The sequence below is a fragment of the Rhinolophus sinicus genome, chromosome 15 (genome assembly GCF_057876585.1).
Source record: "Rhinolophus sinicus isolate RSI-liver-muscle chromosome 15, RSI-T2T, whole genome shotgun sequence".
NCBI classification, from domain to species: domain Eukaryota; kingdom Metazoa; phylum Chordata; class Mammalia; order Chiroptera; family Rhinolophidae; genus Rhinolophus; species Rhinolophus sinicus.
This window is the reverse complement of record NC_142515.1, coordinates 14,018,743-14,038,630: the sequence shown is the minus strand read 5'-3', so window position 1 is coordinate 14,038,630 and position 19,888 is coordinate 14,018,743. Positions and strand designations below refer to the sequence as shown.

At 41.1% G+C, this 19,888-nt stretch overlaps 1 protein-coding gene across 1 annotated transcript; it reads left to right on the top strand.

The window, feature by feature from the left end:
- Positions 1 to 415: 415 nt before the first annotated feature.
- PLEKHS1 (pleckstrin homology domain containing S1) lies at positions 416 to 19,135 on the top strand. Its single transcript, XM_019724701.3, has 12 exons — positions 416 to 443; positions 4,267 to 4,349; positions 4,461 to 4,567; positions 5,187 to 5,321; positions 6,676 to 6,751; positions 7,596 to 7,712; positions 9,492 to 9,617; positions 11,701 to 11,807; positions 12,285 to 12,491; positions 13,221 to 13,322; positions 14,568 to 14,703; positions 17,433 to 19,135. Exons 1-12 carry the CDS (start codon positions 416 to 418, stop codon positions 17,634 to 17,636), a joined length of 1,428 nt encoding a protein of 475 aa, XP_019580260.3. The 3' UTR covers positions 17,637 to 19,135.
- Positions 19,136 to 19,888: the final 753 nt, after the last annotated feature.

Below are 19,888 nucleotides of genomic sequence, written 5' to 3'. Positions count from 1 at the left end.
AAATGCATTCTCAGCTACATTTGATCCATAGTATTTTGCCCTCTGCCCTGTTCTTATCTTTCCTTCTTGTGTTGCTCCCCCCGGAAGCTCTCTTATCATAGCCACATAGAACAGGAACAGAAAAATAGGGAAGACAAGTCCTTCAGTCATCCTAGCGACACCTCCAGAGAACTACCACTTGGTGAGAGCACTGCTTGGACGTGTCCTTGTTGTCGCAGCTACCATCAGCCTGGTAGGGGGAGGAGGCAGGGGCCCGGGGGTGGGCGGGAGAAGGAGGCAGGTAACCCATTTTATCAACATTCATGGGCACCATCCTGACACTTAATGACTAAGTGGCTTATCAGGGAAGCATACTGTTGTTTGGGGGACTAACTATGCTTAATCCTTCTTTTTGACAGGTGAGAACAGAGCCACCATGGAACCTGAACTTCAGAAGAGTCCAGGTACCCTACGGGCATATTCTCAGAAGGAAAAACCTTTTTACTGACAATGATGAATAATTCCCATAAAACTAACCAGGATTCAGAAGATGTTTTTAGTAGGGTTACTGGGTGGCATTCTGGGACAATGATTCTCGGTTTGGGGAATGTAGCAGAGGTTATTGGCTTCAGATAATTACTTCGTAAGCGCTCACCTATCTAGAAACTTGGCATTTTTCTGATTTTCATGGGCCAAATGTTCCATTTGTTGCTTGGAGATGATACTAACAACAAACTATAGCCCAGAAAAGACAAGAAAAGATTTCCTTAATTTTATATGAAATTTCTCACTTGGAGAAACTGCCTAAATTGTCATCAGGGCTTATTATGGGGGCAGCTCAAGGCGTAGTAGTCAAATGTTGTTGCTCATGTTTACATAGTTCATTGCAGGTGGCTAGAAGAGCTGAGCTTAGGATGAAGTAATTTAGAAATCAAATTCTCTAATTCAATTCAAAAAATATTTTTGTGTATTGATTCAACACACCTGTAAGTCTCTGTGCTTCCTACTGCAGAGGACGTATAAGTTAACTAATAAGAGCCATTGTTCTCAGTGAGTTTATAATTCATCGGGAAGTTAAGATAAACACATACAATCAGGCTGTGCTAGGAATCACGACATAAGTGCACAGTGCTATGGGAGTGTGGGGAAAAAAAGCCTACACGTAGCTGTGAGAATCAGAGAGGGTTTATGGAGAAGGCATTTTCAGCTGGCCCCTACAGGATGTGTACGGTTTTGAAAGAGATTGGAAAAGAGAGCACATCTCAGCAGAAAGGAAGGGCATGAACAAAAGCAATGAGTGGGTTAGAGGAGAATGTGGCCATAAGGCAGGACAGGGGAGAGAAGCTGCAGAAATGCAGGGCTACTGTGTTTCCCCGAAAATAAGACCTAGCCGGACAATCAGCTCTAATGTGTCTTTTGGAGCAAAAATTAACATAAGGCCCATATCATATCATATTATATTATATTATTATGAGACCAGGTCTTATTATAGTAAAATAAGACCAGGCCTTATATTAATATTTGCTCCAAAAGACGCATTAGAGCTTCTTGTCCGGCTAGGTCTGATTTTCAGGGAAACAGGGTATATTGTGCTAGACCTTGACCTCATATGACCTCATATGACCAGCAACCCTTTCAGCTTGGGAGTAATCAGCTCCACATTTTAGATTGGTCACGTTTTCTGAAATAGCTTTATTGTGGTATAATTGACGTGCAAAATGGCACATGTTTAAAGTGTACCGTTTGATTAGCTTTGATAGGTGTATACGCCTAGGAAACCAGCACCACAATCAAGAGAGCGAACATACACATCACTCCCGGAAGTTCTCTTGTGTCTGTTTGTGATCCTTGCCTTCAGCATCCCATCCCTATTGCTCTACTTTCTGTCACTCTAAGAGTGTTTGTATGAGATTCTTTTACTTCAGCGTGTAATAGCTCTTCAAATTTTGTTAGGAAAAAAAATTAAGGACAAATACAATTAACCATTTTAAAGTGAACATTTGGTGGCATTTAATACATTCACAGTGTTGGGCAACTGTCACTTCTCTCCAATTCCAAAACATTACCGTCACTCCAAAGTAAAAGCCCCCTTACCCATTAAGCAGTTTCTCCTCCTTCCACTCTCCCCACCCCCACTCCCCTGCCCCCATCAGCCTCCAGTACGCATTCTATCTCTATGGATTTATCTATTCTAGGTATTTTATATAAATGAAGTCACACAATATGTGACCTTTTGTGCCTGGCTTCTTTCACTCAGCGTAATAATTTTGAAGTTCATCCACATTGTAGCATGCATTACTACTTCACTCCTCTTTGTGGCTGAGTAATGCTCCACATTTGTATGTATATACCACGATTTGTTTCTTCATTTATCTGGTGATGAACATGTGGGCTAGTTCTACCTTTTGGCTGTTGTGAACAGTGCCACTATGACCATGTGTATACATATACTTATTTGAATATCTATTTTTAGTTCTTTGGGGTATATATCTAGGACTGGAAGTAAGGAATCATATGGTAATTTTATGTTTAACTATAAGGAACCACTAAAATATTTTCCACAATGGCTGAAACATTTCACATTGCCTTTGCATCTTTGTCAAAAATCAGTTTTCCAGGGGCGGCCGGTTGGCTCAGTTGGTTAGGGCGCAATGTTCATAACACCAGGGTTGCTGGTTCAATTCCTGCACAGGCCAATGTGAGCTGCGCCCTCCGCAACTAGATTGACTTGACTTGGAGCTGATGGGCCCTGGAGAAACACGCTGTTCTCCAATAAAATAAAGTGAAAAATCAGTTTTCCACATATGCATGGATTTATATCTAGACTATCTATTTTGTTCTACTGATACATGTGTCTGTCTTTATGCCACGTTGTTTTGATTGCTATAGCTTTATAATTGTTCTTGAAATCAGGTACCCTTAGTATTCCAACTTTGTTCTTTTTTCAGTTATTCTGGCTATTCTAGATTCTTAGTGTTTTCATATGAATTTTAGAGTCAGCTTGTATTTTAAGATTCTGCTAATTCTACAGAATTTCACTAGAGATTTCTAAGACCAAATTTTCATAAAATATCATTTACTGAACCCTCTACTATTTAATAGCACCAAAGAGCACCTCTATTCTAAGGCAGACTGAAGACTGTATTCTGCAAATGACAAAGGCTAAAGTTTCCTCTATTTTTAATAATAGCTGCTCTTCAGTGAGCCCTCCTGTGTGCCGGGCCCAGTACTGAGAGGTTTCCATGCATTAAGTCCTTCAGTCCTCACTACAAATCTGAGGTCAGTGCTAATGTCTCCCTTTTACAGATGAAGACACTGAGGCAAATGTAGTGATTCAAGGTGCTCTACAAATATTTGTTCAGTAAATAAATCCATGAATCTGTCCAAGGCCACACCAGCTGTTAAAGGAGCTGAGACTTGTTACTATATTGTTTCCTTCTGTATTTTTTTCCTTTTTTTCCGGGGTGCGGGGGGTTGGGGGAAGCAGGCAGAGTTGCTGCAGAAGGAGGGGAGGGAAGGAAGGTGAGGATGGTCACCTAAGAATTACTAGATATTAACATAATGCCCTCATCAGCTGTCTTAACTAACCCTGATTCTGTTTTCACGGTATAAAAAGGCTCAAATTCTTTAGTAAAGGCTGCCTTTTCCAAAACAAAGAACACACGAGAACTATAGCCTAAATGTAAAAGCAAAACCAAGCTCTTTAAAAAAAAAAAAAAAAAATTAACAACATTAGTTGTGTTTTGTAAACAACAAAAGTAGTTTATATTTCTTGCAGACATTTTATAAAATATAGAAAAAATCAAAACTGCACATAATTTCAACGCTTACAAGGAAGCATTTAACATTTTGGAGACCTCGGTAACCACTTTTGCCATCTCATTTAAATTAGCAGGTAGTTTTGCTTTTTTTTTGCTAAACCCAAAGGAAGGCAAACTATCTTGCTCCTGGTGCCTGGTGCCTCAACAGGAAGGGAGAAAAAACCTTTGCTCACATCTAGAGAGGCAGCACAATGCTACAGAAACAAAGATGCAAACAGTTGTGAGCTCAAGTAAAGTGCAGACAGGTGTGAGCTGAATTAAGGTGCTTCTGAAAGCCTTCTGGATGAAGAAGAACTGCACATTTGGTCTTTGGGGCTTTTGTTTTCCTAGCCTATTTTAGATGTTCGTTTCCATAACTGAAAAATTTGAAAATTTTTCCAGAGGTAAACAATGTTTTCCAATTGAAGCAGTTCTTTTCAGAAATGTACAGGGAATAAACTGAGTCCTGTTCACTTTCGTTTATTAGGCAAACTATTTACATATTCTTATGAAGTCTGCAAACAAGATTACTTTATTAAATCACCACCTCCTCAGCTTTTCTCCTCCGCGGTAAGAATTCACTATGTTTTAACAGGCCTCCCACCAGCCCCATTAGCATTTTTTAAATCCTTTCTCTTCCTCTGAGATTTAACTGAGATGCAGAATGTTTTCATTTTTCAGAACTCTTGGAAAAAGCGGTTTTTTATTCTGTCAAGGAATGGGGGAAAAGGCTTTAATCTTTCCTATTACAAAGACCATCATCGGCGAGGGACCATTGAAATTGATGGGTGTGTATCTAATCAAGAAAAAGTTTATAACAACAAATACTAACATGTTGCATGCAAATTGACATTTAAATTATTGTCTGAAGGAAGCAAGGGCTTCACACTTATTGTATTTGTTGCTGAAAAGAAGCTAAAACGGGGAATATTTGAATAAAAGATAAACAATTATTTCATATTGCATATTCTAGTTGACAAATTATTAATTAATGAGCATTTAGTTACAAAATACTTTGATTTAGTTAATTTATGGATGAGAGAACGCAGATGAAATGATCATTTCATAAAGCCCAAACAGATTTTTTAAAAGTATTTAGATTGGCCTTTTTTGTCTTCTCTTTCAGTAATTATGTACAAAAGAATATTAGAAAAGATGATAATTTGTGGAACCAAGAATCCAACCGAAATAGGAATTTTTGAATTAAGTTCATGTTGAACAAAGTATTTTTAATCAGTGAGGAACCAGATCTAAACTTATTTTCTAAAACGATTAGATAATTTTCAAAACATTGATCACTCAGATCTAAAGTTTTATTCAATTTGAATCCTAACATAAAACGTCAGTCAGTGTGCTTCCTAATTTTGTATTTGCATCTGTTTAATACTTTATGTCTATATCTAACAGAAATTCCAATGTAGAGGTTGGCATAAGTAGCCATGAAAAAATGCAATCTGTACAGAAGATGTTTAAATGCCACCCTGACGAGGTAATGTCCGTCAGAACCGCTAACAGGGAATACTTCCTCATTGGCCGTGACAGGTGAGTTGTAATATAACACAGTATCTCTTGTGTGCAAAACAAACAAACAAAATTTTAAACCCATGAGCAACAAACATGCTTAAAACAGAAACCCCTGGTCACAACCTTCAACACCATCTTGGCAGTCTTCATTATTTGTGAAAATACCTTGAAAAGCCACAGTATTCATTTCCTAGGGCTGCCATAACAAGGTACCACGCTGGGTGGCTTAGAACAACAAAATTATATTCTCACTGTTCTGGGGGCTCAGTCAAAATCAAGGTGCCAGGGCCAGGCTCGCTCGGAAGGTTCTAGGGGAGATCTGTTCCCAGCCTCTCTCCTAACTTCTGGTAGTTCCTTGGCTTGTGGCAGCATAACTCCAGTCTTCATATGGCATTCTCCCTGTGTGCGTGTCTCTGTGTTTAAATTTCTCCTTTTTTTAAGGACACTCATCATATTGGATTAGGATTCCGCCCTCCTCCTACATGACCTCATCTTAACTAATTACATCTACCACAGCCTGACCCAGTTTCCAAATAAAGTCACATTCTGAGGTCCTAGGGAATTGCAACTTCAATATATGAATTTGAGGGGGGTGACACAATTCACCCCATAACAGTCACCATCACCCCAGGTGCCTACCATGTAAAAGAAGCCAATACACGAACATCTGTACAAGCTACGGGTATTACGTAAGGAGGGGCTTCGTTCATCCCTGAAGGAGCCCCTGGTTGTTAAGAAGGGACTCCTGGAACTAACAAAGGTGCCCAGGGGGTTCTTCATAGATGATTATCTGCTTGACAGGAGAGGCTAAGCTGGCGGGGAGGAAGCTGGGCAGAGGAGGCAGCAATGCTAGAGCCAGAGTATGAAGAAATTTACCTGATTCAGATGAACCCAAAGGCAAAAAGCTTTCTATTAAATTACCACAAGAGGCAACAGAAAAGAAGATGTAACTTATATAAATTTTTTTCAAACACATTCTTCATAAACACATCCACTCCCTCAAAGGAGGCACCCCAGGAGAGCTACACAAAAATGGCGCCGACAGATTACGGGGTTCACTTAAGGAAATGAAAGAAATCAACGTCAAAGCCAAAAGCTCCAAACTCCGATTACCACTGTTATTTTTGACTTTTCTTCCCATTTCTCTGAGCTTTTCTCACAGAGGTGGCATGAGGGTTAATTCTAGTGTGTGAGTGTGGAGGTTGTGAAGAGCCAGTGGGTCATTTATGCTACTTAGAACAAAATCCTTATTTCCCCATTACCTGCTCCCACTGCCTGTTCCAACTTTAATAAAAGAATCTTTCTCTGGTTCAAAAGGAACGCAGGTGCTATTGTTGCCACATGCCAGCTGAAAGTTTATTCCTATCAACAGGAAGAAGATTAAAGACTGGGTCTCCTTCATGTCATCAGCTTGCGGGGATGTAAAAGCAACACACCAGAATACAGAGGTGACTCTCCATCACTAATAAAATAACAGGGCACCTGAACACAGCCCTTTTTTCCCAGGAAACAATGGTAGATTTTCTTTTTCTCCTTAGCAGCTGGCATTAACACAAGGAATAAATAAGTGAGAAAGTGTACATCCTTGTTATTTTTTTATGACTAACAACAGGCAAAAATTTACTTTTGTGTTTTGCAGGAGAGCTAAGCTTCAGGTTTTCATTATTGGGGTAGGAGGAGTGAAAATTAACTGTGGCATTTTTTAATAGTAGCTGAAACTATAGTATTGTCTATCATTGTTATTCAAGGTACATAACAGCTACCTTTCAAATGACTAAGTCTAGGGTGGGTTCTATAAAAATGCTTTTCATGTATTGTGCATTTCAAAATAATGTCTCTTTAATGTAAGATTCCTAAGAACCTTGGCTAATTTACACAAGGCCTTTCTTAGGGCAGACCTTTATAAATGAAACTTTAGTCTCTAGATATCGTTTTAATATATTTTCTAGGTTGTTTTATGCTTCCAGTAAAAGCAGAGGCCAAGGAGGAGGGGAAAGCAAGGCGTGTCTCCAAGTTGATATGAAGGATTAGAACAAAGGGGTGGGTGCAAAGGTCCATCTTGTTGAAAAGATAAGTTGAGAGAAGTTCAGGGTGTCTCTGAAGGTCACGCTGAGAGTCCTCGCGGGTTTAGAAGCCGGAGAGAGACAAGATCAGCTCTTCTCTTAGTGAGAGAATGCTAGCCAGTGGTATAAGTGTTAGTGGGGAAAGACTGGTGGCAGAGAGCCCAGTGGTAAGGGGGCTTTTCTTCCTTCCATCCATGCCCTGATTCCCATATTTCTTTTTCATAAGCAGGAGAAACCCTCATTGGGTGAGAAAAGCCCCTCTTCAGCCCTCAGCCCTCTCCTTGGTCTTTCCAGCACGTCAGAGGCTGTCAGCGCCACTTCACCACGCAGTAATCTTCCAGACCTGGTAATCAGACTGGCCTCATTCTCCCTTAGGGTGCCATGCCTGGGAGTCAGCTGATGCTTCACAAGTGTTTCCCATGTCTTTGCACCTTCCTCAAAGCCTAACCCATCATAAGCATGATTCTTAGCTCTACTGTTTATCCTGTATTTATCCTGTATTAGTCTCTTTGCCGTGACACAGATGAGCCTGCTCGCCTCTAAATGGGTTCATTCATTTTGGATGCTACTTAATGTACACCAGGGCACACTGGGAGGACCCCTCACAGCTAAGCATAAGCCCAACTGGCAACCTGTTCCTTTCGTGCGCACACAGGGCACAGATTACCTCTGTAAAAAGATTCCCAAAACACCACTTGATTTCCTGCCATATCATCTGTTCTCCTCAGGCAGAATCAGAGTTTTTATTAATTTCCTTCATTCACCCAGGTCAGTCTTGCTTCTCCTTAACGTGTGTGCACGCACATGTGTGGCTTCATCTTCATTTCGAATGAAATCCATTTGAGGCAAAAATACATCTGCCCCTTGAAAGTGATTTGTAATTGTACTCTCAGGTCTCTTGGATTTGCAAACTTCCCAGTCTGCCCACTTGGGATGTTATTAATAAATGGGTTGCGTGTTTGTTTTTGTTTTTCTTTTTTTTTCTTTTTCCACAAATACTGTTTTGTCCTCAGAGATGTAAGCATTGACTTTCCCTTCTCCCCGGGTACCAGGCATGTCTTAATATGGCATAGCCTCCTGTTTTATCTAGTCGGGAGCTCTTCAACTATTTTAAAAGCTTTTTCTAGCTTATCAAACTCAGCAGGCCAAACACCTCATTTGGTGTTTGTAGGAAAGGTGGTAGGAAACAGGGTTGGGGAGACTAATCCTTTTCAGTAAATGCCTCTTGCTTTTCACTCCTGATACCCCTTCTCCCCCAAGATAATGTTACTGGTTATCTTGCCTTTTCACACTATGTACTCCAATCCAGTGATTTTTCAATCAGCTCCAGCTAAGAGTACCATCTGCCTTGTTGGGATTTGTTGTTGTTGTTGTTGAAATTAAGTTAGATCCCTTATTCATCCCAGCTCAGCATGATCTGGCTCCATGAGCTTGGAGCTAGAAAAATGAATACAACTTAAATGCATCTATTTTTTTTTGCAAATCACTTTCTTTCAAGGACTTCCTAGAGAACATTCAGGGTCTTTGCACACTGCCCGCCCCTCACTCCCCCCTCCACCTCCTGCTGGTACTTTAGTAGAGTATCTCATATCTGTTGGGGAAGGAAGGCAGTACTTGGTTAGACCTAGATCACCCTGAAGCCTACAATTCATACGATCACATGATCAACACTACTAAACTGCATCACTGGGAAAACAACAGAAGTATGTGAGCAGAACACAAAAGAGAAATAATGGGCAGGAAGAGGAAAGTTGCAGTGCCTTAACTCTGGGCTCATTAACTTCTCAGAAGGCACTTGGTGAAAACCAGAAAAAGATGGAGGTGGGGGACTGTGGCCGAGCTCAGTGACTTACAATAACGCCCACTGGACAGAGCCACTTGTTCTGAGTAACAGGTCCCAATCATAGAGAAAAGCCTGAAAGATTAGCTCATATGTTTACACCATCAGTGGTGACTCAGACTCAAGAGGCAAGTTCAAGTTGTGTGGGATTCTGGATATTGCCCTGGTAAATCCTCTGATCTTTTCAACATAATTAATCTAGTATGGCTTTCCCAGAATGCATGTGGTTTAATTCTCTCCCTTACAAAGAAAATAATTTTGTTCTGTCTTCATCTCTTTATTCAGCATTTAATGGAAAAAAGTCCTCCAGGACTCAGACAAGCGCATCTACCACATGATTTCTTGATGGAGACCACTCAAGATACGGAAGAAAAGAGTTATTATGCTAGTCCTCGAAGTATTCTTTTAGAGGTAACCCCTTCCATCCATTAATCATTCATTTCTTCTACAAATATTTGTTGAGTCTCTGCCATGTACTGCTTCTGGGGCACTAAGCTGGTTCAGTGGAATAGTGAATCAGTGAATCAGACACAGGGAATGTACTCACAGTGTTAAGGCTTGAATAGGAGTGAACCATGATACAAGACAAAGGGCTCCGTGCTGAAGAAAGATGCTTATAAAATGCCCAGAGTGCACGAAGGGTGGGAGGCAGGGGAGCTGACTTCCAGACAGAAGACCAGAGAAGATTCCATGGAGGTGACGTTTGACTTCACTTGGTAGGTAAAATTTGGATTTGAGGGGTTGACTTGAGTCTTTCTGCATTCTGGGCAGAAACAGTAATGAGCACAGGTCCTTAAGTGATAAATGGTGTGTTGTGTATCAAGCAGTTTATTGATCAATTGGAAGGCTTACAGAGTGCCTTCTGTGTGCTAGGCATGGTACTGTTCCAGGCATGATGGTACAATAAAGGGCCTTACATCACTCTGCCCTTAAACGTCACAATCCAATCAGTTACCACATGATAGAAAATGCTGCACAAGAAGCATGGTCAAAAAACTCTGGAAGCAATAGAAAAGGCATGGATTTTCTCTCTCCCCTGGAATCAGCGAAGACTTCAGAGACAAAATGCCATTTGCTATGTATATGGTGAATAGTTCAGTTAGGCTGTAACACAAAGTGAGGGAATGGCATGGTGGGTAATATGACAGAAGAAAGGGCTAGACCATGGTGGCGAGTTGACTTCATTGTGTAGTCAGCACAGGAGCACTGATGGCTTTTGAGATGGAAAGTGGCAAAACTCAAATTATCTTCCAGTAGTATTAATCCAGCAGCTATATTTGAGGTGCATGAGAGAGAGAAGAGAATGGCGATGGAATGTAGGAAGACAAAATTAGGGGAAGGGGCTGCAGCATTTTTCAAAGTAGGAGTTTTCTACAAGAGGGTGACTGATGTTCACACAAAAGAGGTGTTCTGGGATCAAATAAGTTCCAGAAACACCAAATTCAAGTAAGTTAAACAAGCCTCTTAACTGCGAAATTCTCAGAGCCGTCAGCATGCAGCGATGCATTAGAAACAGCCAAGTGGGATATAACACACCGTATTTCCCAAGTTCATTTGACCAAAGGCCTTCTTGCATCAAAACATTTTCATGCCTGTGTTCCCTGGAACATAATGATGGCAAGTTGTCTTTTATAACAGTCCCACCAACCAGTCAGTTGTACTGAGCATTAGTTGTGTAATTGGAATTTGTTAGCTATTTCATGGGACTCAAAATGTAGTAAGGCAGATAAAACTAAGCCAAAAGGCCAAAAAAATTTTAAGTACAAAACTGCAGTGGAAATTCAGAGAAGAGAGAAATTGGCAGTGGCTGAGGTATCCAAGGAGGCTATGGGATCTCAACCAGGCCTTCACACAACTTCATGAAGCAGAAGAGAAAGGGACATTCCTGGTGAAGGAAATAGCATGAAAACGGTTTGTATGGGTGTACCAGGAAGACTGACTCAACTAGAATGAAGGGTTCCAATTATGGGTTAATGATTAATAATTATTAGATAGGCAACAGAAAGTCCTTAGGATTTTGAGCAACCATTGCCTCCAATGACTATCTGACTTCTGAGGGGCTAGTTGAGAGCCTCCCCAGGGAGAACCCTTACAGCCTCCTGAAGCAACTTGGGCCGCCTGGACAATAGTAGCCAGAGGCCAGCTCTACATTGTGTCGGAATCTTTGACATGGTGAGCCAAGGTGACATGATTCTACAGTAGCACTGGTTGGGGAAAAGAGTTCATGTCATTAAGTGTCTAGTGATGAAACAGAAAAATAAATTGCAATTTAATCCAATAGAACACTTGTATCGGGAGCCTAAGAGATCCAGAAGAAAACAGACTTTGAGTCTGCCAGAAGTTTTTCTGGATCAGTCTCTTAGAATGAACACCACTGTACATCCAATGGTAGATGTGTTTCCTATTTCAGAGCCCAGAACCATCTGTAAGGGGTAAAACGTTCCCTGGCTTATCGGTAGACTTTTATCCTTTCATTTATTCCTCTTGTCTATAGTTGGATAATATTATTGCATCTGCTGATTCTGATGAACCCCTTGAACCTGGTTGTCCAGATCAGGTCTCCAAGAAAATTGAACGTCATTACATGTCAATGAAATCCTGGTAAGGAAAACTGCCATATTTTTAAACTTGATTTTAGCTAATGCCGTGTTACAGAAAATCACTGTTGATATATTAACATAAAAGCATCACCATAGACCAAGTTCTACACGTTATTCAGTAATCTCAAAACAAGGAAATGTGAGAATATGTTTGTCTACCCACAGAAAACCATGAGTGATGTCCTCGGGACATTTTCCTGTCTCCTGGGCAAGTTATTTTCTAGTTCGTACTTATGTCTCTCACGCTCTCACTTGTCTCCCAACCTGCCCAGTGTAAGGGGTTATTTTGACTCCATATTCACTTTTACATGGAACGTTTGCTGGATTTGATTCTAACTGTGAATCTAATGGTTGGAGGTACTTCAAGACCTTGTTACTTTTCACATGGCTGTTAGCTGCTTAAATCTGATTACACACCTCGGAAAGCTGTAAATAGATACGCTAAAAAAAGGGTTTGTGTTCACTTCTTATACTCCAGTGTTTTCAAAGAGACCACTGATGAGTCGGCTGAGAGCACAGAAGAACCCCAGACCCTCCCAGCGACCCAGAATGGGGGGCTCCACCTGCAAGAACAAGGCTCAGAAAGGGACTCTCAACTTTCACCTGCTGAAACCGAAGCACAGACCCCGAGTGACAAAAAGGGGACAACCTCACTCACTGTTGTGCAACTGTCTATATTACTCAAGTAAAGTTCTCATTTCTAAAACTTCATGGGCCTTTAGAGCTAGGCAGGCTTCCTTCTTTACTCAAATTTTAAAGCAGTTCCTAAAAATCTCCAGATCAGCCAAGAATCTGACCAGCTTTCTCTTCTCACCGATGTGGTGTCCAAGCACAGAGAGTAACGGAGCTGGAATGTGGTCCCCTGGGCTGTGGGCGGCATTTGCAAACATATGTATTTTTAATTCTCCCTTGGCCAGTCTTTAAGATCCTGGAAATTTGGACCCCACTGATCTGGGGAGCATGTCAACCAGCTTTACTTTTAAAATTACGGGCATGCAAGTCACTGGAGGTTTGGTTTCAGATAAGGAGCAGGAGGATGTTTAGGTTTTAAGTGATGCCGAGAACATCTGATGAGATTGTTCTCAATTTTAACTCGTTTCAGTGTCTTCTTCTATGGAATCATGTCCAGTGCAGAAATACGCAAACTGACCTGATACGGACAGTGATATAATCAATTACTCCATTTTTTATTCCCTTCCCATTTTCTACCATCCACTCCCACTTCCTGAGGGGGGTGGGGAGGCATTCATGGGTACTTTTCCGTAACTTAAACTCATATTCGTCTCCAAGTGTTTGGATAATCTTTGGCTGGAAAGTACTGCCTCAGAGGTAGGAGGCCAAAGTCTACTCAAAAAGTACAGTTCGAAGCCAAACAGCTGCCTGATATGACTTTTACGTACGTCTCATTTCATAGTAACATCCCTGATGAAAGCCAAGTGGAGAAACTGAACGTGCTCCTTTCTCCTTCTGATATCATAAATTATTTGGCTCTCACAGAAGCTGCAGGACGGATATGGTAAGTCAGAGATTTGAGGATTATTGATTATCCGTTGGGGTTGGAAGATATGAAGACAACAATTATATCTAGAAACACTGCATGTGGCAAAACTGACCAGAGAGCTCAGACTGCTATATCGCTCTTGTCACAAAAGGTCTTTGATTGAGGCAGAAATAAGGGTATTGTTGTGTGGGAGAGTCAGGAAGTGGGTGAGTATAGGAGGACCCAAAAGTTCAAAAAGGATCAAATTTCTGATTTTTTAAAGGGGAGAAAAATTAGGAAGGAATACATATGGTCCAATGAAATCATCCCAATCAATGAAAATGAGTATTTGTTAATGAGTAAAGGTAGTGAAGTCAACAAGAATCTAACGTCTAAAAGAAAAAGACATACCAAGGTCTAGACTTCCAGACACCAGCTAAAATCTGCTGGTCAAGGACGGACACAAAAGACTGTGTAGCAGAGAATTTTCTCAAAACGACCACTGTTTATCTCATTCTACCATTCTTATAAAGACTTTGTAATTCATCTTGGTGGAAGGTTACGTTTTTACAGGGGAAGAAAGCCCTTTAACATAATGTAGGTCTTAGATGCCACTTGTCTTGTAACTTCTGTAAAAGGGCAGGGAAAACCACCTTTCATTTTCCCACATTTCCCACTATCTAAGGCTCCGTAAATACTTGACTAAAACTGTGGGCTTCTCTGTGCCTGAACTTGCTTGTTCATTAATTTATTTCTTTCTTCATTAGATATTCATTGTATAATCATTACGTGCTCACTTTCAATAAATACTGATTGCACATCTTTTGTTTACTTGGAGCTATGGGATTATAAAAAAAAAATTTTTTTGAAGGTGGTACCACACTTTTGGTGTCTCCTAGTCTGGTGAAAAAGACAGCCACATAAACAAGTAAATATAAAACATGCATTTTATTTAAATATGCAATAAGTGAGGTGCTCACACAGTGCGATAGAAGCCTGGGGGCAGGAGAAATTAATTAAAGGAAGTGGAATGTAGGAGGGCTTTGTAGCGGCAGTGTGATTAGAGCTGGGCTTTGCAGGAAGGCTCAGGCTCCAACAGTAGCGATAAAGACTATTCCAGGCAGAAAAAGGAGTCTCACTACTTCAGACGTGGTGCAACATAGCTAAAGAAACTGGTGGTAGTAACAAGAGGGAGGGGCCCCGTCTGTGGCCCCCTCGGTGTCCTGCACTGCCAGCGAGCGGGGTCTCACGCTTGTGTCGGATGCTGTGTTCCCCTTGCAGTGTGGCTCAGTGGGAAGGCCCCCCACGCTTGGGATGCTTATTTTTCCACGGAGATCACCTTTTGGCCTTGAATGACCTGAAACCCCACAGCCTGGAGGAGGTCTCCTTGTTTCTCAGCCGGTCCAACCGGAAGGAGGTAAGTAAGTCCTGCAGACTGGTTCTGTCCAGGGCAAGTCAGTGCCAGAAGGAACAAGATCAAAGTCTTAGATGGAATCTGAGCAGGACTCTGAACACAAACGAGACTCTTCAATTCTCCGCCACCAAGTGTAAATAAGAGAATAAGGAGTGTAAATAACGCTTCCTACAATAGGTGTAAATAACAAGAATGTTATTTTAGGAGTCTTTCAAAATTCTTTCATGTCAAGTAATTCTGGAGAGAGCACTGGACTTGGAGATTGAACAGTTGTGTTCACGACCTCAGACGCAGCATATTGTGGCAAAAAGAGCTTGCACTGGAATCAAACTGGCTCAGGGTTTGCATCCCACATCCTTGAACCAATCTGTGCCTCAATTTTCTCTACTATAAAATTAAGGATAATGCTAACACTAGTTATTTGTGAATTAAATGAGATTATATATGGAATGAGCTTGCAACCCAGACGGGCACATAGTAAGTGATCACAATAGTAGCTATTACTTTTACTTCTACTGTCTGGGGAATGTTGGACAAGTTCACCTTTTTAAGCCTCGGTTTCCTCATCTCAGAAATCGACATAGCCACGCCTGCTTCACAAAGCTATTGTAAGAATTGAACAAACTTGTGAGTATATACCGAGGATGTATGTTTTTAAAGGGCTAGCAATGGTTCTGCCTATTAGTACAGTCTCTGTGTTGTTAACTCCTTCCCTTATCCATGTTCATTTCTAACAAGCCACAAGACCTTGGGGAAATCCCTTTCTTTTCTGGACCTTGATTTCGTCTCTCTACCGTGAGAGAGTTGGTTTTCAAACTGTGCTTCTTGGTCCCTGAAAATGGGACATGAAGAGAGGAGAGGAAAGGTGCCGTAGGCGGGGCTTCCACTAGAACAGCCTACGCTTATCATTTACCTTTTTCATATGTTGGGACTGTTAACTCTCCTTGAAGAAACAATTCATTGGCTTAAAATTTTTGAAAACCACTGTCATGGATGAGCTCTCAAATTTCTTCCAGCTCTGAGAGTTTATGATTATATGTGTCCTGTCTCTTCTGCGTCACACAATATTCTTATTGGTTAGACAAACTGTACGAACACTATTATCTAAATGGGGGAAACCAGTAAGGATGAGTGAGTTGTCTGGGATACTTCATAACTAATTAGTGGCAGAGCAAGGACTCATCCATCCATCCATTCATTCGCTCATTCACTCACTCACCCTTTATTGAACATCTGTTGTATGCTGGATACTGTGCTAGGTCCTAGAGTGACCACAATGGCCATGGCCTGAACTTAAGAAGCTCACAGATTAGTGGATAAGACAGGCATGTTATGTGCTAGTTACAATCCGGTGTGCACCTTGAGATATGAACCAAGGGTCCGAGCCACGTCAAGGAAGAATGGAGTAAATCTATTTGAGGGAGGCCAGAAAGGTATCTCAGAGAAGGGTTATGTTTGGCTCGAGTTTTGAAGACTAGAGTAGGAGTTTGTGTGACGGAAAAGAAGTAGCTTTCAAGGGCTCAGTTCAACAATCTAGTGGGTCTTTGGCATATTTCCTTTGCCAAAGACCCACGCTGGGGCCAAGTGTTCAATATCATCTCTTGAACCCTTTGGAAAGTTACCAAACAATGGTCTGACCCAAAGACCCAGGCATCAGCTCTGAAGCCAAGAGAAGGATTTGGGTCTGGGAACAGACCCAAGAAAAGGATTTTTGTCTGCGTGCCACGACTGCAGCGATCCAGACTGCCTCTCTACATTGTGGAGTCACCTGCATGGGCGGGGATCTCAGTATTTCTCCTGTGCTCATTCTGCCTGCCCCCTTTCTCTTGGATAACACCTAGATGCTATTGAGAAGTATGGGGTGTTCATCAACGTGATAAGCTGGTCTCTGGAAGGAAAAAGAATGTTGGAAGAGGGAAAATGTGGAAACAAAGGGGAGGTAGCCAAGGGCCCCTAATGTTTTAAGCACCTGAACCAAGCAGGTTCACTTTCCTTCCTTGAGAATGACACTGAGTGGGGAGAAATGGGCGTCTGGGATAGAGATGGGTAGGGACAGTGAGAGGAGAAAATGTGAGATTTTAAAAGGAGGGAGAGGAGATGCTAGATGGTAGGAGAAAACATCAAACTCCAATTTCCTCCCCATTTTGTCAGGGGCTGGTGCTGTCCAGTGGTCTCATTTCAAGTCTCTAGTTTTGAGAACCTTTTTAATTCTTGGTACAAATGGGCCAATCGGGCACCATTGATACTCTTTGGAATCTACCATAAAGGATCCAGCCAGTGGATGCCAGAGAATAAAAAAAGCCATCTTCCTTCCACCTGAATACATAAGTCATCCTGGCTTCCTCTGCCCAAAGAGTCCCTGTTTCCCAGAAAAATAAGACCTAGCTGGACAATCAGCTCTAATGCGTCTTTTGGAGCAAAAATTAATATAAGATCCGGTATTATATTATATTATATTATATTATATTATATTATATTATATTACATTAGATTAGATTAGATCCGGTCTATATATTATAGCAAAATAAGACCGGTCTTATGTTAATTTTTGCTCCAAAAGACGCATTAAAGCTGATTGTCCAGCTAGGTCTTACTTTCAGGGAAACACGGCTATAGTTCATCACAGGATTTTCTTCAAAACTACCTTTAAAACGTGATAATGAGAACAGACTGAGAACAAAATCTTAAGGGTAATTTTCAGTCATATAATTTTCTTCTTTCTTGTGTTTTAGAAAGTAAAACTCACCATCGGCCGGATCCCAAATTCAGAGAAATTCCACTGTATGGCCTGTACATGCCCCTTAAAATACCAAGGGGTTGTACCTTTTCAGCTGGATAAGTCTGAACAGGAAACGACACTGAAGAGGAGCCCAGCCATTAAAAAGGGTCAACAGAAAACAAAGGCAGAGTCACATGCTGGGACTCTGATGAAATGAGGATGGGACCCCGACTCTGTGCTGGGCGCTGCCGTTTATCGCTGTGTGATATGAGGCAAGTCAGCGCACCTCTCTGAATTTCTACATCTGCATCTTAACAACGGGGTAACTGTGTCCTCTCTGGCTACTGCATCAGGGGTGTGGAGAGGGCCGAGTGACTCTGGAACACAGGGAAAGATGTAAAGCCTTATCTCAGACTTTGTCCCAAACACCATAGACAGAGATTGGATAAGTTCCTCATCTGAAATGTGCTGTGTGTTCTGCAAGGTCATGGTCCGCCCAACACCATCTTTGTTAGGGAAACTACAGTTGGAAATACTCATTCCAGGAAGGCAAGATTGCCAAGAAAGATGTGATAACGTATCAGCCTTCCCAAACATCTGCTAGTCGTGCTCATAGTCCCGAATACGATACAGTGTGGTCTCTTGGAACCAATCATTAGTTGGCTTTCTTAAAGACCCAGTAACTATTTTAGAAGTCAAAGCAGTTTTGTACCATTTCCAGCAAAGTTCTGCTTGCTCTACAAGTAATAAGAGAACTACTTTGCACTCTACGTTTGGAAGGTCTTAACGAACTGATGCATTAAGTAATCAATCCTGGAAGACCAAAAAAAATCAAATCCTTTTTCATACATAGGAAAACAAAGGCAGAGAGTGAAAGAATTAATCAAATTCAGGAATGTTAGAGCCAAAGGGGGCTTCAGAAACTACATCTTATCATGGTGTCATTTTGCATGGGATGAAATCTAGGCCTCAAATGTTTAACACTATACTTTCTTTATGGCTCCCAGTTTCCCAGCTGTTTACTGGCAGAACCAAGAATCTAAAATCAGCCCTGAGAAACTCATGTCCTGATCCTCAGACTGTATTTGGATTCAGATTTGAAAAGACCTCCAAATACAGTTCATTTTCTGTTACCCAGATTGTGCAAAATGTTTAAAATTTTTTCATTTACATGCTCTATTAGACCTACTGTGTGTTTTTTTGTTGTTGTTGTTTGTTTGTTTGTTTTTAAACTGGTTAAGACTCTGCTTTTCCTCCCCAGGTTTATTGAGATGTAATTGACATACAACATTGTATTAGTTTAAGGTGTACAACACAATGATTTGACATACGTGTGTTGACCTACGGTTTCTACTTCTAGAAATTTGCCCTATGACAGAAATACTCACACAAGTGCACAAGTATATGTGTGAAAAATGTTCACTGTAGCACTGTGTGTAATACAAAACAATCCTTTGGAAATTGGTGAATTATGATGACTTCATATAATTCAACACTCTGAAGATGTTACAAGTTTTGTGGTTATGGGGAGATGTTCACACTATATTAAGAATGAGAGAAGCAAATACAGTAGGTATAACACTGTCCTAGTTTTGTAAAAATAAATTATTTGTGTGTGTGTACATAAAATTTCCCCAGCCCTAATTAGAGGGAGAATTCCCCACATCACAGAGTTGTTGTGAGGCTTAAATGGATGATGTATGTACAGCACGTAACACATTGCCTGATGCATAGTAAGCAATAAATGTTAGTTATGCTGCTGCTGCTGCTGCTCTGACAATACTTTCTTTTTAAGTTTAGAAAAACATACATCAAATAGTTAATAAGAATCATCTCTGAGAAGTATGATTGGGGTTGGCCATGGAAGGGAGGCATTTCTATAATATTTAATTTTTAAAAAATTTTTTTTTGCAATGAGACTATGTCACTTTTATAATGAAAAGTAAATAGAACTATGGGGAAAAATACACACATATATATATATTTTAAACCTTCATAAGTAAGAGACCAAGCCACTTCAGTGAAGGTAATAAAATACCATCAAGATAAACCTGTCCAGCAATCAATGTGGGTGGATACACTGCTTCGAAGCCCAAAGGTCCTGCCTCTGTTTCACTCAGGAGTCTCCACAGCAATGCCAACAGAAGCTAAAATGAGTAGATGGACAACACCAGCCTCCTCACTGATTTGAAGAAGCGCCTGAAGACTAAAGAGTTAAATTATTGACAAGCTCTGGGAAGTGCGGGGAGGAGAACCCAGAACTCCTAGCTCCCAGCGCCTGCTTTTCCCAGGACAGAACAATAAGGGCAGCGACTCTGCTTCCGGGCCTCCCTTAATCCCAGAACATTCTGTCTACAGCTGAATCAGCTGGGGTACTTGTTATGAGAATCCTGCTCTAAGGGCATTTCCCACCTGGGGTGTTTGTTCTCACAAGGAAGTCTCAGGGCAGAGTCCCAGGTTCCCCCAACA